Below are 24021 nucleotides of genomic sequence, written 5' to 3' on the forward strand. Positions count from 1 at the left end.
AAGCTCAATGTAATGACAATTATCAATAAAGATAATAAGTCTTCCGTTTATTTGCTTGAGTCTTCCAATTTATGGCATGGTAGACTAGGACATGTTAATTATGATACATTGCGTAAATTAATTAACTTGGAACATATACCTCCATTACAGATCCCCATGTCTAAAGCTGAGCTGATCACCACCATGTGGGTCAGTAAAAGAGGCCAACGACTGTCATCACTTTCATCCTCAAGCTCTCGTATCAGAAGAGAACTCCCACCATTCGCCCATCACATGCCAAGATCGAACCGTAATACCCCAAACATGCCTTCGTCACCGTCTCTACTGCTACCCTCTCTTCTCTTGCTCTCGCTTTCATTCCTAGCTCAAGCTGCTGTCCCTCCCTCCGCTCAGTTCAAGTTCGTCAACCAAGGCGAGTTCGGGCCTTATATCGTTGAGTACCACGGCGATTACCGGCAGATCGGCATCGCTAGATCCCCGTTCCGGCTTTGCTTCTTCAACACCACCCCCAATGCCTTCACAGTGGCGCTGAGGATGGCCACCAGGCGGTCCGAGTTGCTCTACCGCTAGGTCTGGGAGGCCAACCGGGGCAACCCGGTCCGCGAGAACGTGACCTTCGTGCTCGGGGCTGACGGCAACCTTGTCCTGGCCGACGCCGATGGCCGGGTCGCGTGGCAATCGCGCACCGCGAATAAAGGCGTTGTCGGGTTCCAATTGTGCCCCAATGGCAACATGGTCCTCTATGACTCCAAGGGCAATTTCGTGTGGCAAAGCTTCGACTCGCCCACGGACACCCTCCTCGTGGGCCAGTCCCTGCGAAACGGGGGGGTGAGCAAGCTCGTGAGCCGGGCCTCCGAGCAGGACGACTCCGACGGGCCGTACAGCCTGGTGATCGAGCCCAAGCAATTGGCCCTCTACTACACTAGCAAGAACTCCCCAAAGCCACTCCTCTACTTCACACTCGCGCCATTCATAACCCTCGCCGACAACTCCTTGACCCAAGTGACCCTAGACAGCGAGTCGGAGACCGTCGAGGCCTACTCCTACGAAATCAATTTAAAACTTGCGCTGGCCAACAAAACGAGCCTCGAGCACATCACGGCCACGGTGGGTCGGCCCAAATACAATTCCACACTGACCATACTCAGGCTTGGGATCGACGGCAACCTCCGGGCCTACACTTACTACGACGAGGTGGACTACCGGGCATGGGAGATCACCTTCACTCTCTTCTCTCGGGATGGGGACTTGGAAACCGAGTGCCAATGGCCGGCCCGGTGCGGGAACTTCGGGCTCTGTGCGAACAGCCAGTGCGTGGCGTGCCCTTCGGCCAGCGGGCTTTTGGGCTGGAGCGAGAGCTGCGCGCCGCCAAGGGTCACGAGCTGTCGGCCGGGCGACTTCAACTACTACAAGCTGACCGGGGTGGACCATTTCCTGAGCAAGTACACGAAGGGTGAAGGGCCGATGAAAGAGGGGGACTGTGGAGCCAAGTGCAACAAGGAGTGCAAGTGCCTGGGTTATTTCTACAACCAGGAGACTTCTCGGTGTTGGATCGCTTACGAGCTCAAGACACTGACGAAGGTCGCAAATTCCACGCACGTGGGCTACATCAAAGTGCCCAAGCAATGAGCTTTTTTAAGTCTTTGCATTTCTTTGGTCAGAGCTTGCGTTCTTCTTCTCTGTTCTGGGAGCAACTTGTATTGCTGTGGTATCGCCAATAAGTGAGAACAATGAAGCTTTTGCTTATTACTTCTGTGTGCATGTCCAGTTTCTCATCATGAGACGCCACACGAACGAGTGAACTATACAGCAGTAAGAATAATAAGGTTTGTATTCAAGCGACCTACATTACATGTTGTTGACACATGAAATTAATTAGAGATTTTATCGTGAGGATGTATGAGTAAAACGACAAGAGATGACATCACCTGTACTAAAATGACAGCTGGTAGGTACGGACAGTCATAAGCGGGAAATTTGAAATTCAGAGAGAGGGGGATCAAAAATGCTGAAGGTATTTTCATCGAAGTATCGACAAGGAGAAAAATGAATATAAAGCTATGAAAGATTCGATGAAAGCCTTTACTCCAGAAAAAACAAATATCCAAATGCTAAAGGTGCTTTTCATCGATGAAATCGATGAAAAGGATAATGGATGTCAAGTCAGAAAAGCTTGACGAAGGTCCTTGTTTCTGGTGGACAGGTGTCAAACGGAGGAAAGGTTCGATGACGATTTTCATCTCGAGAGACAGGTGTCAAAGGGAGGAAAGGTTCGATGACGGTTATCATCCCGAGAGACAGGTGTCAAACGGAGGAAAGGCTCGATGACAGTTATCATCCCGAGAGACAAGTGTCAAACGGAGGAAAGGTTCGATGACGGTTATCATCCCGAGACACAAGTGTCAAACGTAGAAAAGGCTCGATAACGGTTATCATCCCGAGAGATAGGTGTCAAATGGAGAAAAGACTCGATGACGGTTATCATCCCAAGAGACAGATGTCAAATGGAGAAAAAGCTCGATGACAGTTACCATTCTGAAAGACAGGTGTTAAACGGAGAAAAGTTCGATGAAAGTTGTCGCCTTAGAGAACCAATGGGCTAGATGACGGTTGTCGTTTCAGAGACTAAATGGGCTCAACAGCGGTTATCACTTCATACAGAAGATAAGATCGATAACAGTTGATAAACAGATGTCATTACATGAACGGTAAAGATGAAATCAACGGTAGAGATTTGATACAACACCAAGAACGGTTACCAAGTATGTGCTATAAATAGCGTCTGATTATCAACAGAGGAGCTCCCCGACACACATGAACAAAATAAATATTGTCTTTTATCTTTACTTCCAAGTTTCGCACTTTCAGTTTCCATAGTTGTAGTCTTTACTATCCAGTTTCGCACTTTCAGTTTCCTTAGCTGTAATTGCTCGGATCTTTGTAAACTTTGGACGCCACCAGCAATTGGATGGGTTCGTCTAGATTTTTTGTAAAAATCAAGCTCCTTGTTCACGCCTGGATTGCTCCTGTCCGGAATTAGATCTAGAACTCAGTCTCCTTTCATTAAGAACCGAAGAACGACTTTCGGTGAATTATATTTCGTCGTGAGGACATTTCCGACGAAACATAATTTTGGCACGCCCGGTAGGACCTCTTAGATCAATTGAAGGAGTAATAATGGCACGAACGAGAAGTCAAAGCCAATTAGACTAGAATAACAATGTTCCAGGGAGCAGTGCACCTCCGAATCCTGCTATAGAACGAGTGACACGCACAGAATCATCAAACGGGCGAACAATTACAGAGCAAGGTCAAGTAGGGGAGATAGACGTTCCCAAACACCTTACCGAAGAGCAAAGAATGCAATTGGAACCAAATCCAGTTACACTTGCTACTATGAGAAGAATCATGGAAGAACAACATAATGATTTGGCTAATCTAGTCACTAGATGCGTGGCTGATACTGTTAGGCCATTGTTTATCAATACGGTTCAAGAGATCACTGGAAGGCCGAATTCATCGATGAATTCTTCTCAACCACAGACTGTCCCAGTCGTACCTCCAGGTGCAGTTGGAAGTCTTGGACAACCCATAGTTACAAACTCTGACAGTGCAACAGCAGGGCAAATTATGCCTCTTGCACCAGTAAGAATTCTTCAGAGAGGAGAAAATGCGTTGGCAAATCAAACACACACCCAGTTGTCAACAATTGAAGGTAATGCAGTTAATTCAATACATCGAAACGAGAATATCAATACGGGTCAACTAGCAGCCAATGAAGCAAATTCGTCTGGTTTAGTTCAGACAAATGTGACTACTGCAAATATGGTTCCTCAGCATATTGCTCCGTATCAATTACACGACAATGGGTTGTCCAGTGGTTTTGCTGCTCAACCAAGCGTTCCTCAAGGGTTATTCAGGCCAAATGTGAATATGGATAGTCCAGGGAGAAATGTAACAACACCACAGCCAACACCACATTATCAAGTGTCACAACCGTTATAGCCCTTACCACAAAACACAATTCCACAATATCCACAACCACCGTTGCAAAACACAATTCCACAATATCCACAACCACCACTACAAAATCCAACTCCACAGCATCCACAGCCAGTAGCACAATATCCATTACTACAACCAATCCCATAAGCACCAATACCTCAATATCAGATGCATCAACTTTTGCAACAAAATGCACCACCGGTTGTAATCCCAACATGACAAAATTATCACATAGTTGATCCAATGTTACGGCAATACGGTGGCGAACCAGGAGTTTTTAGGCAAGTGTACAGGAAGCCCTACCCAGAATGGATGGATACCGTTCCGTATCCAAGGGGGTTTAAGATGCCGGAATTTAGCCTGTTTACTGGCGAAGACAAGCAGTCAACACAAGAGCATATCAATCGATTCACTGCTTTATGTGGAGATGCTACGTATGGAGATCATTGGAAGTTGCGCTTATTCCCATTATCATTGTCCAAAACCGCTTTTACCTGATACACATCTCTACCGCCTCATTCTGTAACCTCTTGGGATCAAATGGAAATGATGTTTCATAGTCAATTTCAAAGGGCAGTGCCAGATATGTCTGTGGCAGATTTATCAGCAATGAGACAATATAATAATGAGTCAGTTGATCAGTTCATGTTTCGATTTAGAAAGGCAGGGAATAGATGTCTCGTACCATTGCCTGAAAGAACGTTTGCTGAATTTGCCTTTAACGGTCTAAAGTTTGCCATTTAGGGAAAGAATGGTAGGACAAGCTTATTATGATTTATTTTCATTGACTACCATTGCTGTGAAGCATGAAAACTTTTTGAAAGAAAAAGATCGAAAGCATGCTAGACATGAAGTAAACTTTGTCGATGAAACACCGGTCGATGAAAATGAATTAGAGTATGCTGAAGTGGCAGTTGCCAAGATGATAATAGAAAAGTCATATACTTGCCTTGCTTTGAAGCCAGCTAAAACGAAAGAAAAGGGAACTGTCATGGTCAAATCAAAGGACGTCCAGTATTATTCCTTTGACATAAATAAGGTCGATGAAATATTTGATTTCCTTTTGGCCGATGGGCAAATCAAGCTTACTGAGGGCCAAGTTATACCAAGCCCAGAAGATATGAGAGGAAAGAAATACTGTAAGTGGCATCACTCATGGAGTTATAATACGGTTGATTGTATTGTGTTAAGAAAGAACATTCAAGAAGCGATTCGACAAGGCAAAATCAAATTCGCAGATGACAAAGAAAAGGCTCCTATGGAGGTGGATGTTGATCCATTCCCCGTGATGACGGGAATGGTATCATTAAAACCTAAAGGTAGAATAATGCAGCCACACCTATGTGCTCGGTGTAAAGAAGAAATCAATTATGATCGACGAAGAGAGCATCTTTCGAAATAGGATGTTTCACAAGAAGAAACTTTTTGGGATCAATTTGGATATCAGAATTATAACAAAAAGACTGAATATCGACGTCGATCCTGAAATGGTCAAGACAGGAATAAACGTCCGAATCAGGAGCAAAATGCTCAGTTTGTCAATAATTCGATACAATACCCAACAAAATGGAAGTCTTTCAAGCAACGCTATGAAGAGGGCGACCCTAGGATTGGAACATTAGGAGAGCCTAGTGGTAAATTTGACTACTATGTTGACTATAGTCCACCTCCTATATATTCGGAGGAAGTGGTTGCAACTGGATGGGGTGAGGAATTCGATGATCCACCTAAAAGAGAGACCAATACGACTGTAACGCCTCATCGAACTAGAACTTTGAAAAAACCAAGCAATCCGCCAGAAGATGAGTGGTTTGAATCAGGAGAAGTTCAAGGTCCAGGGGGCAATGTAACAAGGACTCAAAAAAGGAGGTTACAAAGGAAGAAGAAGATGCATGAAGTCCAAAGACAGGTTAATCAGATTCATATTACTCAAATTCCATCAATACCTTACAAACCTAAGAAATTCCGAGCCAGGAATTTAGTATGGAAAAGGAATCCTGGGGATTCTAGCCAGGATAAGCACAGTAATGATCATAAAAATGCTAAGACTAATGATCAGAAAAAGGCTAAGACTAAAGAAAATTCAAGTCGAAATGGTTTATATTTGGTCATGGTTGGAAATCGATATGTAATCTCGATCCTGTAAAATTTTGTGGGACCATTACTAACTGTTTCAAAAATTTAAGTCATTAGATAAAATCATCGTTTATTATTTAAAAAATTTAACACTCCCACTAACACGTAATCCAGACTTTGGGCTAAGACAAGCATGTAATTATATCATGATGTATAGGCAAATAAGGGGTTGGATAGATTTGAACTTCAGACCTCCTACTCTCGTACCACATAAAATTTTGTGGGACTATTGCCAACGGTTTTAAGAACTTAAACGGTTAAATGAAAGCGTAATTTGATAATTAAGATAATTAATGGGCTTGGATAGTTTTGACATCCGGACCTCGCTCTAATACCATATAAAATTTTGTGAAATCATTGCCAACGATTTTAAAAGCTTAAGCAGTTAAAGAAAATTTAATTTGAAATTTATATAATCCAACTAATCTAATAAGATAATTAGCTAATTATCTTATTGAAGCGAAAAAAAAAACCTTATTTTTCGAATAATATGAAGTGAAAACTGAATTCTAATAAAATGGGGAAAATGACACCACAAGTGACATAATTTTTGTACGATGCTCACTTGAGTGTCATAACTTTTTTTTTTCCAATCCTTTAAATGCTATTACTTATGTACAATGCTTATTTTAATGTCATATAACTTTTCAATCGATTACTTGAGTGTCATAACTTTTAAAACATATTTACTGCAAGTGCTATGCCACGTCGAATTTTTTAAGCTTGGGTGAACAATTTTAAAAAGTTATCACTCAAGTGATTGATTGAACGTCATGGCATTGGCATTCAAAAGATCATTTTTGAAAAGTCATGACACTTGAGCTCTAAAATGAGCGTTGTACAAAAATTATAACACTTGTAGTGTCCTTATCTCTAATGAAATGTTAGTGCATGTCACTGGTAGTTTCATCATTTTCGTAATAAATTTAAAATTTTAAGCTACAGCTTGTCTCCTCACCTACAATGGTGAATCAGCAAATACTCGAAGTGCACCGACAGATTTATGCTTCATATGGAATTTTTTTTTTTAAACGAGAAGAAGAAGAAGAAGAAGAGTGTTACCGTAACTCGTGGCTTCTTATCTTTATCCATTTGCAATGGCATTGACCGACTTTACCCAGCCTAGGATGCCTCTTACGTGATGCGAAGACTTGATTCATCCCCCACAGTAGATAACGACGCAATCGAAAACCGATTGGCTTTGCGGATTTATGGAGAATGGGGCCAGCCTCTTCCTCCAATTTACATGTCCATTTTTCACTGCCCAACTCCAATTTGTCCCACTTGCAATGAACCGAAAGATGCTTCTTGGGGCTTCTCTCGGCGACCGTGAAGTCACCGGATGAATTGCCGAGTAGATAGATCAGATCCGGATGCGACTGTTGCTCCGCAGCTGTTGCGGACTCGACCTGCTCCTCACCACCTCAGGACACCATAGCATGTCGGGAATAACGGGGGATATACCGGAACATAACCACTCCGTTGGCTGGAGACTGTGCAGCCATGCACTCCTTAATGAGTACTTTTCAGTTTATCACCTTTTTTTTCGAAATTAGAATGGGATAAATGTTGTATTGTATTAAGGGGTGATCAATTCCCAATCCAATCCAGTCCCATCCAAGAACTGGAAATCAGACCAAGAGGACTGGTTTGTGAGCGGTTTGGTGGAATCGGTGGATTCATAATAATTCGTGTTCTTCAAACATGTTAAACACATTAAATTCCTTAGTGTTTAAATAATACCGGATTATACACTAAAAGGAATGATTACTGAACTCCATTCTTTCAACAAACATGCGTTTAAATGTCATTCAGGAATATCATTGAACTTGTAATAGATGATTCGGCCTCAGATCTTAGATGTAAATGTACAACAAATAAATATTTCGGATCATAACAACTAGCAACAATATAATCTCATATCATTAAAAAGGCTTTAGACGTAGTCGATTTTCACGTAAACGCCATTATAGCTCTCGACCTCCATTTTGCGTGGAAAAGAGTAGAGACAAAAAGCAATTGAAGGCCACGAACTGAGATTTAATCGGTGATAGTTTCCATCGGTTGAAATCAGAGTCGGCAAAAAGGAATCGAGCCGGAGCAAACTCTTCGCTCGCTTCAAGCAAAAACTAGAACAGGACAAAGTACTTTTCTGCGCGACTCTGGATCGGTGAATGGCAGCTGCCGGAGGTGGCTATGACGGCTTGAAATCTTTGAAAGAACCTTGCAAACAAGAGAGACCGATGAGACGATGTTTATGCATTCCCTTAGTGTGACTGCGAGGAGCCAAGAGGGTAAGAGAGTGACTGTGAGGAGTGGCAGAGCCGAGAGGGAAAGAGGAAGCGTGAGACACTGAAGGTCTGCATAGCAACGTTTCTGTTCCCATAAACAATTTCTGATCAGAAATAGTTTTTTCTATTTCTATTTCTTGGAACAGTTTCTGAGTAAAAAATAGCGTTTAGTAACTGTACAAAATTTTTATTCCTGGAATAGAAAAAGAATAGAAACGCGTTTAGGGCGTGAATCATCCATTTCTATTCCATAGACGAGTTTCTCCCTTCTGGGCTACCGATGGAGGACGGCGGGTGGCGGTGGGGGGCGGAGGACGGTGGTTGGCTACGGCAGAGGATGGCGGCCGGCGGCGGGAGACAATGGAGCATGGCGGTCAGCGGCGGAGCACGGTGGAGTCGGGCGGCAGTGACGGTAGCGGGGGGCGGCGGCGGGAGGTGGCTGGCGGCGGAGGGTGACCATCGTCGGTCGATGGAGCACGGTGGCGAAGGATGGCGGCCGATGGTAGGTGACCACTGGCGTCGAGTGACCAGGGGTGGGAGGTGGCCGGCGGCCGAGGGCAGCCAGCGCCGGGTGGTGGCCGGCGTTGGGCGGTGGAGCACAATGGCCGGCGGCGGAGGATGGTGGCTGGTGGTGGGTGGCTGGCGGCAACGGAGGACGGCGACCGGTGGTGGGTGATCGCCGGCGTCGGGTGGTTGGCGGGGGGAGGCGGCCAGCGCCGGGTGGCGGCCGGCGTCGGGTGATGGAGTACGGCGGCCAGCGATGGAGGACGGCGACCGGTGGCGGGTGGTGACAAGCGTCGAGCAGAGGAGAACAGTGGTCGACGACAAGAGGCGGCCAGCGGGCGGGAGGCAGCCGGCGGGCGTTGGCCGACGGGCTGCGGCGGAAGGCGAGCGGTAGGTGGCGGCGAAGGACGACGAGAGGCGGCGATGGGCGGGTTGCGGCCGATGGATTGTTTCTTGTTTTTGGAGAATTCTAGAAAAAAAAATCGTTTCTTTTTTCTTGTTCCAAAAACAAGAAGCAGATTTTTTTTGCTTCTTGTTTCTGTTCCAAATCTATTTCAGAAACATTTTTTTGTTCCAGAAAAAAAAAATAGATTTTTTTTACTAAACGGATTTCTTTTCTTTTTCTGTTCCGGGGAACAAAAGAACAGAAAAACAAAAAAACAAAAACGTTACTAAACAGACCCTGAGAGGCTAACAGGGTAAGAACCGATGGTAAGGCTTATACTTTACACACTGCTATTCTTTAAAAAAAAAATCGGTTTGGTCTAGGCAGTCCGATCGGTCCGGTTCCGATTTCCACCTTGGAACCGGGAACCGGACTGCCCATCACCGGTTGCAATTTTATGAAACTAGGAATTGCCCGGACCGGACCAGAACTGGCCAGTCCGGTCCTAGTGGTTCCTAATTTGGGTGATTTTGTTGCACACCCCTAACTGTATTAAAGATAATTATGATAATTCTCTCGATTCTCTATATCTCTCAAAATTATGGGTATATAGGTCATTATATTCTTCATCATGATACATAGAAAATATACAAAAATTTCACAATTCTCTCCTCCACATGTTTCTTTTCTTGGAATTATAGCTTAGACGATCGTGAAAAATTTGAGTATATCATAAGTTCGTGCACCCGGTATAGACCCGAGTAAACACCTTGAGCACTCCTGAAGATCACTTCGATTCTCGTGTCATTTTTTTTTTCGACGACTCTCATCGCTCCATCCTCAAGCTCTACTATAAATAGGAAACCCCACCAATGCCCATCACATGCCAAAGATTAAACAATAGTAGACAAGCATGTCTTCATCACTGTCTCTACTACACTCTTCTCTTGCTCTCACTTTCATTCCTAGCTCAAGTTGTTGCCCCTGAGGATGTCCACCACGCGGTCCGAGTCGCTCTTCCGCTGGTTATGGGAGGCCAACTGGGTCAGCCCGGCCCATGAGAACGCGACCTTCGCACTCGGGGGCGATGGCAACCTTGTCCTGGAGGACATTGATGGCCGGGTTGCATGTCAATCGAGCACTCCAAATAAAGGGGTCGTTGGGTTTTAAATTGCTCGCCAATGGCAACACGGTCCTCTATGACTCTAAAGGCAATTTCGTGTGGCAAAGCTTTGACTCGCCCACGGACACCCTCCTCGTGGGCCAGTCCCTGCGGGCTGGGCCGGTGAGCAAGCTCGTGAGAAGAGCCTCCAAGAAGGACAACTCCAACGGACCTTACAGCCTGGTGATTGAGCCCAAGCAATTGTCCATCTACTACACAAGCAAGAACTCCCCGAAGCCACTCCTCTACTACACATTTGCGCGACACGTGTACCTAGCCGACGGGTCGTTGGCCCAAGTGACCCTCGACAGCGGGCTGGAGACCGATGAGGGCTATGCCTATGACATCACCTTAAAATACGTGGTGGCCAACCGAGCGGAGCGGGCAGCGGGCTCATATTGCGCCGGCCCAAATAAAATTCCACACTGACCATACTCAGGCTTGGGATCGACGGCTACGTTCAGGCCTACACTTACTACAAGGCAGAGTGCTACCCGGCATGGGAGGTCACCTCTCTCTTCTCTCAGGAAGGGAACTGGGACACCCAGTGCCAATTGCCTAGCCGGTGCCGTAACTTCGGGCTATGCATGGACAGCCAGTGCGTGGCGTGCCCATCGGCCTGCGGGCTTTTGGGCTGGAGAGAGAGCTGCACACCGCCGAGGTTCACGAGCTGTCGGCCTGGTGACTTCAGCTACTACAAGCTTACTGGGGTGGACCATTCCCTGAGCAAGTACATAAAGGGTGAAGGGCCGACGAAGGAGGGGTATTGTGGGGGCAAGAGCAACAAGGAGTGCAAGTGCTTGGGTTATTTCTACAACCAAGAGACTTCTCGGTGTTGGATCGCTTCCGAGCAGAAGACACTGACCAAGGTCGCTAATTCCACACGCGTGGGCTATATCAGAGTGCCCAAGCAATGAGCTTTTAAGTTTTGCTTTTACCTGTCAGAGCTCTTGTTCTTCCTTTCTTGTTCTCTCGTTTCTATTTTCGGAGCAACTTGTATAATTGTGGTATCGCGAAGAAGAGAGAATGATCAAGCTTTCCTCTTATTCTTGTGCTCGTTAGTTTTTCAATATGATGCAACATGTCGAGTCAATTATAAAACAGTAATGATAATGCGGCATCATATTGGCGACGTTATATCCCAAAAATCATTTTATTTCATCCAAAATCAATTCTAAAATTTTCAATTGGAGGGACAAAAATACGGGTCATCATAACAATCAACGAGTGGAGGTTTTTGGGTCTTTTGTGTGTAATGTTACACGCAGCTTCTTTTTGCCTGTGTTTTATTCCTCTTGGTGTCTCAGTGATAGGCGTGTCATGGATAAAGTCTTGTTCCTGCTCAAGATCTTATCAAAGGAAAGCTGTTAGGGAATGTTTTGGTTTGCACTTTACCAGATCAGTCTGTCCTTCGTTCAACTTCGCCTCGATTACGATTGAAGTATTTGCTCTCCAAGATGAGCTTCCCTAGATTCAGCACATCGAGTCGAATCACTTGCACAATGTCATGTGAAGTCCGGTTTTGTCATCTACATCCTTTTATTTCAAATGAGACGATCCACTTACCCCGAAAGCATTTGATGGAGCGAAACTCGAACATGATAAAGCAATGGACTTAAGTAGACACCGAATGATTGAATATGGTAGGTAATATTTAATTGGATATGCACTCTTGTTTAGAGTTGATATGCCTTGTTGGAAACCATAACGAAGATGTTATTATATGATTGACAATAATGGGCCATCCTAGTCCATTTCAGAGACAGAAGTCATATTTGGTGAAGTTGAGAGGTATTGGAATTATATGCCTTAAATCATATGAATATAGGCCCCCACAGGACCGTGACACAGGGATATTTCTGGTTCTTGATGCATGGCCCATATGTGTTCCTCTATCTTTTTCTTTAATAATTGAACACAGTTTCCAGATTCCTCTGAAAACATCAAGTATTCAATCATGCTTCGGCTCTGTTGGCTCTGTAGTAACCAATTGAGCCAAAAACATCTTCTTCTGGTGTACTCACCGCTCGCTAGTACACATTCATTTGCCCACTGAAGATTTTTCAGTTTTTGCTGAAGAAGTCTCGGTTTCATTTCCAATTCCGAGGAACAAAAGCTACAAGAGAGCAAAGATGACGATTGGGGCAGGAATAGTGAGCTTGACAAATGGGAAGCTGATGGTGTCGGGCCAATGCGTGTTATCTGACGTGCACGACAATGTTTCATTGACTCCCGTGGTCTCTAACGATGATGTTCTGTGTGATGGGGCTTTCATTGGGGTCAAATCTGATCACAAGGGCAGTCTCAGGGTCTTCCCTGTTGGAAAGCTTCTGTAAGTATGCAATCTCCTTTTCTTTTTGCTGCTTTAATGGGTGTCATTTCCTCTCCATTTTCAAAATTTTCCGTAGTTGTCTCAGATAATGCAGCGAAAGAAAACCAGTAAAAGTTTCGAGATCCATGAAAATGCGTGCTTTTTGTGAGCTTAGTACTAGTTCAGACTAGTAGTCCTTGTTGTTGCCAGTAATCTCATCATAGCAATAGGAGTTGCACAATTAGATTGTATAACACCGGAATGAAACCAGGTAGGCAGTGGCAAATTAGCTCTTTTCAGGTTTCTTTTCTTCAGTATATGTGCTTGATTTATGAATAGACTTCAAGCAGCCAAATAAGTATACTTGGGTTGGATGAATTGTTTGATAGAAAGAAGGTGGATTCCGCATGGTAGCTTACACTTTCGTGGCACAGAAAATGAGTGGTTTATAAAAAAAATTGAAGACAACTTTGAAGGCCTTCATTGGCAAGATTTCAGTAATTACTTTTGGCTTAGTGCCATCAGCAATGGTCCATCTAGGTGCAAATTCCTCTTTACTGAGATTTAGATTTTAATATCACTATTTTGGTTTCAATCCTGCAAAAGCTTGAGCTTGTGTTTAGCATCTCTTGACTCTTGTATGTAGCAAATGGTTCGGTTGCTAATGTAGTTTGTGACAGTCTGGTTTAGTTCTTCATTCTGAGCAAGCGCTTGTGGTTCTGTGTAACTGATTACTCAAATGGTTAAATTTTCTGATTTGCAGGGGTTTACGTTTCATGAGTCTTTACCGCTTCAAGATGTGGTGGATGACGCAGTGGATGGGCACCTGTGGCTGCGACATTCCCTTTGAGACCCAATTTCTGTTGGTTGAAGTCCGCAACACCTTGTGCTTGGACAATGCAAGAACAAGAAGCAGTGGACTAGACAAACCAGAAATGTACACTGTCTTCCTGCCGCTCCTTGAAGGGGATTTCAGAGCCGTTCTTCAAGGGAACGAACAGAATGAGATGGTCATCTGCTTGGAAAGTGGTACGTAGTGAAAAGCATCGGTCTTTGCCGGACCAGTTTACAAACCTTTTCGCTATGTTGCACTTGGGTAACTGCTGGTTTACTGCAGGCGATCCTTCCATTGATACTTTCGACGGAAGTCATTTAGTATTTGCAGCGTCAGGATCAAACCCTTTTGACGTTGTTTCTTATGCAGTGAAGTAAGTTCATGTTCTTAAAATAGCTGCTAAGCATTCTTGATAACCAGAAGTACCAAATTATGAATTAATGTGCTTTATATTGACATTTAATCGGTGCTGCCATCTCCAACTATTTTGGTTCGTAGTGGTTCATTGAGAAAGGCTCACCTTGATACATCATCTAAGCATCGACTTATATGTAATGTACAGGGCCGTCGAAAAATATCAGAAGACGTTCTGTCATCTTGAGAGGAAAAAGGTAGCATTTCCTCCATAATAGCATCTTAGAGCAATTATAGGTTTTGTGAGACATATTTGGAATCTTCGTCCCTTGGACTTCCGTTTATTCTCTGTGGCTCAGATCCCGGATACGATAAATTGGTTTGGCTGGTGCACATGGGATGCCTTTTACGCCGACGTCACAGAAGAAGGCCTGAAGCTAGGATTAGAGAGGTTCGATCTCTTCCTTGACACTGAAATGTAATAGCACAGATCTAAAATTCTCAGACACTAATTAACATGAAATTCTGGCAGCTTCAAGAAAGGCGGGATCGCTCCAAAGTTCCTTATAATTGATGATGGATGGCAATCAGTTGCGATGGATCCCACAGGCATTGAATCAAAAGCTGAGGACACTGCCAAGTGAGAAGCTTTTTGCAGTTTTCCAGGGATGAGCAGAGTTTCTTTTCATCAACTTACTTTATCTCTGATACCTTGTCTCACAGCTTTGCAGACAGATTGGTAGACATCAAAGAGAACCACAAGTTTCGAAAGCATCCCAAGGAAGGGCACGCGGAGAAAGAACTGGGCTGTGGACTCCAGCGCATCATTGCTGAAATAAAAGAGCAATATGGTCTAAAGTATGATCTGCTCCTAGAGATGTTGATCAGGTGTTTGAGAGGTGCCTCTCAGTCAAGGTTTTTGCTGTTATCATTCTGTTGAATTTTGGCAGGTTTGTCTACGTGTGGCATGCTATAGCCGGGTACTGGGGTGGCGTAAAACCGAATGCCCCTGCGATGGAATGCTATGAAGCCAATTTGGTGGATCCTGTCTCATCTCCTGGTGTTCAAGCAAATGGTGTTTGTAATGTGCTTAAAAGCATTATGACGAACGGAGTTGGCCTGGTGAAGCCAGAGAAGGCTCATGACTTCTACAACGATCTCCACTCATATCTCGCATCGACTGGTGTGGATGGAGTCAAAGTAGATGCTCAGACCATCCTTGAAACTCTTGGGAAAGGCCACAGCGGACGAGTGAATCTTGCTAGAAAGTATTATGAAGCACTAGAAGCATCTATTGCCCGTAATTTCTCAGACAATGACATCATTTCTTGTATGAGCCATAACACAGACAGTTTATACAGGTCATCTCTACGTCTATAATTTCTTACATTGGATCATGATATGCAAAAGGCAAGACTCACCGACTTTTTAAGCACCTGAACTGTATGACATCTAAATCACTGCGCAGTGGGAAGAAAACAGCAATAATGAGAGCATCGGATGATTTTTTCCCAAGAGATCCTGCATCACACACAATTCATGTCGCATCAGTTGCATATAACTCCACTTTTATCGGGGAATTCATGCAGCCAGACTGGGATATGTTCCATGTAAGTTTTTGCCTTTTCTAAGACTAAATAACAATGTAAGGATATGCGTTCCAATATATGTAATTTGAGAGAATTCGTAAAAATCTTAGAGCCAACATCCATTGGCCGAGTATCACGGAGCAGCACGTGCAGTCGGTGGATGTGCAATTTATGTTAGGTAAAATACTGGTCAGGATTTCTTGTCTCTCTGGTCTGTCTTTCTCATTTCTAATGCGTTTGTATTTGAGAACGCAGTGACAAGCCCGAATGTCATGACTCCAATCTACTCAAGAAACTCTCACTACCCGACGGTTCTATATTAAGGGCAAGGCTACCGGGGAGGCCAACAAGGGATTGCTTATTTTCTGACCCTGCTAGAGATAAGAAAAGGTGAAAATATATGAACTCTTCGGCCATCTGATTCCAAACTTGTATGTCTATTATCCCTGACTGCTTAATTTAGCACCGAGTTCCCAAAATTTTCTCATTGCAGCCTTTTGAAGATATGGAACTTGAATAGCTTCTCTGGAGTGATTGGTGTATTCAACTGTCAAGGAGCTGGTTGGTGTCGAGTCACAAAAAAGCCACTTATCCACGATGAACACGTTGTGACCATCACTGGGTCTATTACTGCAAAAGACGTGGACTATCTGCCAAGAGTTGCGGATGATGGATGGAACGGCGATACTGTAGTGTACTCGCATCGTGGAGGTAACTAATGCTTTGATTTTACACATCGTTTGATGCCGTTTATGGGAAGCTGCCACTTAATTCGCTCAGTGATGTTCTTTTTGTTTCCTTTAATGATCGCATTAGGAGAGGTGGTTTATCTTCCGAAGAATTCATCCTATTCAATTGCGCTGGGACCTCGAGAATACGAGGTTTTCACTGTTGTTCCTGTTAAAAGCTTGTCGAATGGAGCGAAATTCGCTCCTATAGGTCTCCTTGAGATGTTTAACTCCGGAGGAGCGATCAGTGATTTGAAGTATGAACTCGATGAACCTATGACTATTTCCATGAGAGTTCGAGGATGCAGCATGTTTGGAGCCTATTCATTGGCTCAGCCTAAGAGGATATTGGTTGAGTCCCGGGAAGTGCCATTTGAATATAGACAGAGAAGTGGTCTAGTGACCTTTGCTCTTGAAGTTCCAGATGAAGATTTGTACCTTTGGAGCATAATCATCAAGTTCTAAGCTTTAAGAAACAAGTTCTTGACTGAACTGAAATGATTTCTTGTGTATGAGTTGAATATGTAGTGATCGCGGAGAACTTCAAGAACGTGATGATTGATCAATCACAGTTCAAAACCTCAGACAATCAAGATTGTCCCAGCACTTTTAAAGTTTCTGATTCACCCAGCATTATCTTCAAGAAGCATAAACACAAGCTTAAACACAGCATGACCATTTTCAAAATCCAAGAAAACCAAATTAAATGAGCTAACATTCTCCACATTCCACATGCGACACGACGATGGACACGGATAACCATCCTTGCTGCCAACCATGTGATGATGCACGCTAGATCTACACGACGACAAACTCAAACAGAGAGAATAAGACCAGGCAAGTACAGTTCAGATTAAAGAAACCACCAAATAACTACGGTTTTGATTAAAGAAAAAGAGCCGCCATTGTTTATTAGACATTATGGCCAGCTGAAGTGACTAGAGATCCTGAAAATGGTTCTAAATCCTAGGGTTCTTGCTGATGCTGTGGCGAAATTGAATAAGCCACCGTTACAATAATTCAGTATCTTAGCATTTTCGCTCTACAAAGTCAAAACAATCACTGCCTGCAAACAACGGAGCCGTGTAAGATCCCACTTGACAGAATGGATTTAGATGCTATTATACTCACTCGTTTGTCATGCTTTTCCCTTTAAAAACCTAAGCTACAAGCCTGTCGAGTTCGGTTGATGCGTATCGCGGACGTACGACGACATGCTGGTTCATCCGTATATTCAAATCACTATAGCAGCAGGAATGTGGGATCCAATGATACTTGCTCTCTTGTCCTCCTTTGCCCTTTAAAAATAAAGTGACAAACCTGTCAACTTCAGTTTGCGGGCGTGCCAAGACACGCCGATTCATTGTATAAACCAAATCACTGGCAGAATGAATGTTGAGGCCACTATCCTTGCTCTCTTGTCCTCGCTTTTCCCTTTAAAAACTAGGCTACCGGCTTGTCGACTTCAGTTGACGAGCATCGCAGATGTACCACGACATGCCGTTTCATTCGTATAATCAAATCAATAAGATGCTGATGCCTTTGCAGCCAAATAACATCAAGGGGAGTCTCCTTTCAACAGCATTTGATGTCTCACCAATTCAAGGGCATGCTTAGTGTAGAGATTATTGCCACATGATTGTATGTGCTTCTGCTGATTGGCTCAAAATGCTGAAACTAGGAGGCGGGATATCGAATAAGAAATCCGGAGAAGACACAAACATTTCCGGATTTGATAATCGGCGTGCGCGCAGCATATTCGCGACCTAAATAGACAATGCTTCGATGAAAGAGCTTTGAATGACTATGCCTAGAGTTCTAAAAATATTCCATGCTTTCCTCATCGTGGATGACACGTGAGTAATTGCATATTTCCTTCTTGTTTTTGGCACAAAGACGAAATAAGGAATAATGGTACGTACGTTCATCCTACAAGACTAACTAGGAGAAGGTATTTTTGGTGTGCATCGAATGCACCACTGACTCCATGAGGAGTGACGCATGAGAAAGTAAGTCAATTTTGAGAGTTACTGAAATTCAAACATAAAGTTGTTAGTATGGATCTCCACTACCCATTTGATCGGTTAATCACACATGTCAACTGTTAGAAGCGCGCAGTAAAAACCCGATACTTTCACTTAACAATCTCCTTCCAAAGGATGAGCTCAAGTTCAAACTCGTCAACATATTTAACTGAATCAAAACTTAAAAAGTTTTAACTTAATGAGTTATGAGCCAACTAGAATATATTAACTACTTTAATACATTAATTATTCGATGTGGGTCTTTTCTAACTTAACTCATCAAAGTCAGGTTTTGCCCCTTTCACATGTGTTTTTACCCTATTAGTCAAATTTTCACGCGTCACGATTAATCCGACTTGCATATGAGAGGAGTGTTGAAATATCGCATATCGCTTAATAAGATTTATGTGATCTTTACATAGTGGTCTCCCTCCACCTATTAGTTTTCATCTTTTGTGTTGCTTTATAACATGGTATTAGAGTTGAACAATCCTAAGATTGCACCCGCTGCACGGTGTACGCCAGGAGCACACTTCTTATCTTGTGTCCACTTCTTTTTCAACGACTACTACTTCCCTCTCTCAACATTAATCCTCAACAGTATTGTCTCCTTCGATAACCACATCAGTCAATTATGTTGCTGCATAATCTGCACAACAGCCACAACAGCCTCATGTCACAACAGCGGCCTTTGATGCAACGGTAGCCTCCTACCACGACGGCAGCCTTTGCCACAACGACAGCCTCCTCTGCAATGGCAGCCTTCTGCCACATAGCTTGCACAGCAACCATGACAACACACAACAGTCGCGTGAGCAGCCATGTCATATGGTTCTTTTCAGGCATATTTAAACCTATTAAACGGGTGGGTCGGGTCGGGTTTTGATCGAGTCATAAATGATTTGACCCAAATTGACCCATTAACCCGTTTATGATCAATTTATTTGTACTGTAAATATCTCGACCCATACCCGACCCGACCCATATTGCTAAAATACTTCTATATTTAACTCAATATAGGAAAACTTGTTTCTTATGACTTTTTTTAAAAATTATACTACTAAAACATTTTCATACAATACAAAGCTAGTGAACAATTTTTATAATTTTTTTTTAAAATTGAGGTTTTGTTTGTTTCACAAAAAATACAACATTTTTGTAAAATATTTTCATGAAGTTATTATCCAAGAAAATAAAAAAAAATTCGGTATTTGTTTGAAACCTAAAAATGAACTAGAAAATATTTTTCGACGTTTGGTATATAAAATCTAATTTGATTTTACTTCATGTATTCATTTTAATAAATTTATTAATTTTAATATTTTTTATTTTTTAAAATCCAATTTTAATTATTTTTTATTTTTCTATTTTTCCTTTATTTTTGGCCGGTGGCCGGCCACGTCGACGGCCGGCATCCGGCCACTGGCCACAGGGGAGGACAAGCTCACCGAAGGCCGGCAAAGCTCAAGCTCGCCCGATTCTAGCGAGCCGAGCCGAGCCGAGCCAGCCTCAGGCGAGGCTCCACCTCGCCAGATTCGGCAAGGTCGAGCTCGCCTGAGGCCAGCGAGCTCGAGTCTCGCCAGATTAGCGAGGCCTCGGGCTTGCCGGAATCGGTCGAGCTCGGCCTCGCCAATCTGGCGAGACTCGAGCTCGTCGGCCTTGGGCGAGTTTGACCTCACCTGAGGCCGATGAGGCTGAGTCTCGCCAGATCCTGCCTCGCCACAGGCCGGCGAGGCCGAGCTCACCAAATTCCGACGAGCCCGAGGCCTCGCCGGCCTCCGGCAAGGTCGTTCCTCGCCCGTGGCAGGTGGCTGGTCGCCAACAGTCGCCCGTGGCCGGCCACCGTCTGAAAATAAAGAAAAAAGAAAAAAAAGAGAAAAAAAATAAAAATAATTTCGATTTTTAAAAATATATATTTTTATAAAAAGGGGTGGGCTTAATGGGTGAGTTGGAAATGGGTTCCACATTCAACCTATTAAGACCCATTTATGATAGGCTTAAAACTTTGAAACCCATTTAAGTTTTGCTCTTCAAAATTGTATTGACCCATTCATTTTTTAAATGGGTCATATATGGGTTGTAAGACCCATTTAACAGGTCTAGGCATACTGAACCATTTCGGCAATTTACTCAAATGTTTACATAAGAGATTATTCATATTTCCTTTTGATTGTGCGTATCCTTAATTGATACGTCACTTAAATAGTCACGTAATAAAGCTTATAAATAAGTTCATGTATTTATATTAAAACAAATCGAAATAGACATAAATGTCCCATTCCTCTCTTCAGCTACATTTCTTATCTTCAGCAACGTAACCGGCGTACAATATGCTTTCTCTAGAGGAGGGCGGAAAATGCCCACTTGACCTTGTAATTATGTTCCACGAATGGACGGGAGGGCTGACCCTCGCAACATCATTCATCTCGGTTGACCTACACGATCGTCCAAATTCGTCTCTAGTGGGCACCAAAATGAGAAAATTTCTCTTCCAAATTGGCGAATTTGACGATCTGTGCGACAACCCTCCGTTCACGATTGGCTGCTGATAATTCGTGGCTTCCAATTTTTTGGTCCTTTCCAATCTTGAATAGCCAATCAAAAAGCAGCAAAATATGCAGAGATTTTCACGCACGTCTTGACAATCGTCACGGATCTCAAAGTCCAAAAGTGACGTCCGAGATCGAAGGCCGCATGATTTACACCTTCGAAATCGAGCTCTAATTCCAAGTCAAAGCCTCTGGGGTGCGGTCCCCTCGTCGTCACAATTGAAGCGCCCGACATTCACGGGCGATGCTGGACCCACAGCATCCCATTCTTGACTTTCTTGATCGAATTCCAATAAAGCCGGAGGTCTTTGACAAAATGTCACTTTTTTTTTTTGATAATTACACATATAATCCATAATTTTTGATTTAATATATAATATCGTCCATGAACTTTTAATTTATTTAATTCGATCCCTAAAATTTATCTTAATGTGCAACGTTGTCCTCGAACTTTTAATTTATTTAATATGGTCCATGATGTTTTATATAGTTCCTGAATTATATGAAAATATTCAACATTTTTCATGAGTTTGAATCGATGGAATGGCAAGATTGAAAAATTTCATATAATTCAATAACTAAATTAAGTATGTACCAGAAATTTATGAACCACATTAATTAGAAGTTCAAGAATGACATTGCACATTAGGTTAAAGTTTAGGGACCATATTGAATAAATTGAAAGTTTAGGGACGACATTGCACATTGAGCCAAAGTTCGAAAGCCATTTGTGTCATTTTCCCTTACTTTTTCTTCTTCTTCTTTTTCCATTTTTTGAAAGTCAAGGTGGACAAAAATCCTTCGAAAGTGAAATATGCAATGAAAAATTGAGATTGATGATCACTAAATTTCTCTATTTTTAGAACATATACTACGTATCCAAATTATAAAAAAAAGAATTCCATTTCGAACAAGAAATTATATAGCAAAATTTGAATTATATCGGGCATGACATCTCATATTATTGTTAGTATAAGTAGCAATCGGGGATAAGTGAGGCAAGCCTCGACCCCGCACGACGACATGAATTTATTGAGAGAAATTCGAACCCGACGTATGACATAATGAACTCAATGCTAGCGCAATAGACGACCAACATGTTTTCATGATTTAAGATTAAAAAAAATTAATAATAATTGAGTCAAATTATCTTAATGATAAGACGAGTCAACACCAACGTAACGAAATGGTCGAATTGTGTATGTCGTCTTTGACAAGGAGTTACATTTGGACCTTGATGATATGTCCCTTTTTTCCAACTTGTATGGCAGCCCATCAACATATCAATCTTCTTTTTCTACGGCCGCCGGCTATCAGCATTACTTATCTGACCTATCACCACCGCTTATAATTTCACTCCTCGTGTCACTTAATTTAATTATCGTTTATTGGTTTTAGCAGTCTTAAGTTATTGACAATTTCGACCCAAAAAGAAAAAAGTTGCCGACAATTAATATTTTATATGAGGAAAACAAGATCCTGTGGCGTCATAAATTGCGAATGCCCTAATGTTGCAGGGTCGGTGACGTGCCGAATGACCTCATCCTTCGGCATATTCATTGCATCTTTATCGAGCATGCGCATATAATTCAGCCACTAAATTTGTTTAATATCCTTATTTCTTTGGAGTATTAAACTCTCTCTCCACTAAACTGAATAGCACGCTTCTAAGACTGACCCTTCTAGACTTGTTCTCTTTTTTTTTTTCTTCACCATCATTTTCTTAACCCAATTTGGAAATCTTTCAAACATAGAAGGATGAACCCTATTGGCTATTGACCGATAGAGGGATTAGAAAAATGTTGGGTTTAAATAAATTTATTTTGCAAATTGTGCGCACCGAATGATGTGGCAGATTGTTATTGCACAATGAATATGGTCCATTTCCTATTCCTTCGAGAATCAAGATGCAACTGCTTATTTGATTGTCCACTTGTAATATGATGCATTGCTTGATAAGTACGCCGATTTTATAATCCAATTTTAGTTTACCTAATATCGTTAAAAGTGATTGGGATATCACGTCTTAAAGGCATGAAGTTTTTAAGGCTTATTTATATTTGACGAAACCACTCAAGCTCGGGTCATGATGAGGTAATTTCTTGCGTGTTCGTTGGCCCTTACATGAATGGCTAGCCTTTGACTGGATTCGGGAGATGAAGATAGCTTGATATGGAAAAATTAGCCCAGTTAAGTTTTATAGGTTCATACACCATCTTCCTCCCTCTCCCCCAACCTCGAGAATGCCAATCAAGGCCTCTCTTTTATAATGCTTGTATTATTTGAGAAAGAAGAATATGATGGGACTTAAACTTTAGCCTTTAGTTTCCAAGCTCTTTAGTAATATGGAACTTGCACTTAGACATTATACCTACGCCGTTCCCTAGATAGTCCTTTAACTAGAGTTTTTAGTCTCTCATTAACAAAGAAGACATCATTATTTCTTGGCATTTGGTTTGGGTCCTCCTACTTTAGAAGCCATGTCCTTCCCTAGATAGTCTTCCCACTAGAGTTTTCAGTCTCCTATTGTTAACAAAGAAGCTCCTCCCTAAGGATCATGGATCCTTGGTGGGATTCCGAGAGTACCTCACCAAAGCAAAGGTAGCCTAAGCTACCAACTGGGGGGCCCCGCCTGTCCAGATGTATACACATGGTAGATTGACAGGACTACATTCTTTATTTTAATACGTCGATACCCGCACACCCACTTTTCCTTAATTGGTTGTATATTTATCGAACTCTGTACCCAACTCTACTCTTTACGTGTTTTTACGTCCAATGGATGCCGAGATCTGCATGAAATTTCAGACGAAGCAGTTTAAAATCTTACTTAGGACCAATCCTCCTACTTTAGAAGCCAGGTCCTTCCCTAGATAGTCTTCCAACTAGAGTTTTCAGTCCTCTAGTATTAACAAATAAGCTCCTCCCTCCCTCCCTCTCCCTCCTTCGAAAATGCCAATCAAGGCCTTCATGTAAACAATTTGGAGATTCGCTTTATTTTTATAATGCTTGCATAATGTGAGAAAGAAGAATATGGTATGGTGGCACTCAAACTTTATTCTATAATTTTCATGTTCATTAGTAACATGGAGTTTGTACTAAAACATTTTACATGTCTCTTAGCATTTTGTAGGGTTCCTCTTAGCTT

At 42.7% G+C, this 24021-nt stretch overlaps 1 protein-coding gene and 2 pseudogenes across 3 annotated transcripts; all 3 read left to right on the plus strand.

Annotated features, from left to right (window-relative positions):
• Positions 1–210: 210 nt before the first annotated feature.
• On the plus strand, positions 211–1749 carry LOC115681296 (epidermis-specific secreted glycoprotein EP1-like; annotated as a pseudogene).
• A 1647-nt stretch (positions 1750–3396) lies between these two features.
• Positions 3397–11416, plus strand: LOC115681161 (uncharacterized; annotated as a pseudogene).
• Positions 11417–12353: 937 nt separating this feature from the next.
• On the plus strand, positions 12354–16866 carry LOC115681289 (probable galactinol--sucrose galactosyltransferase 1). 3 transcript variants are annotated; one of them, XM_056317074.1, is made up of 14 exons: positions 12354–12499; positions 12566–12815; positions 13558–13823; positions 13912–14002; positions 14192–14240; positions 14343–14434; positions 14516–14623; positions 14707–14841; positions 14934–15344; positions 15452–15593; positions 15683–15750; positions 15828–15962; positions 16066–16283; positions 16353–16866. In XM_056317074.1, the coding sequence occupies exons 2-14, from the start codon at positions 12616–12618 to the stop codon at positions 16763–16765; spliced, it is 2328 nt and encodes a 775-aa protein (XP_056173049.1). In that variant the 5' UTR covers positions 12354–12499; positions 12566–12615; the 3' UTR covers positions 16766–16866. The 3 variants fall into 3 exon arrangements, with proteins under 3 accessions (XP_056173049.1, XP_030461050.1, XP_056173050.1); XM_030605190.2 differs by having other exon boundaries at positions 12419–12815; positions 16389–16866; XM_056317075.1 differs by lacking the exons at positions 12354–12499; positions 12566–12815 and adding an exon at positions 13153–13334.
• Positions 16867–24021: the final 7155 nt, after the last annotated feature.

This window comes from Syzygium oleosum, unplaced genomic scaffold (assembly GCF_021117445.2).
Source record: "Syzygium oleosum isolate NSW1041296 unplaced genomic scaffold, Sole_v2.1 Sole_v2.13, whole genome shotgun sequence".
NCBI lineage: Eukaryota > Viridiplantae > Streptophyta > Magnoliopsida > Myrtales > Myrtaceae > Syzygium > Syzygium oleosum.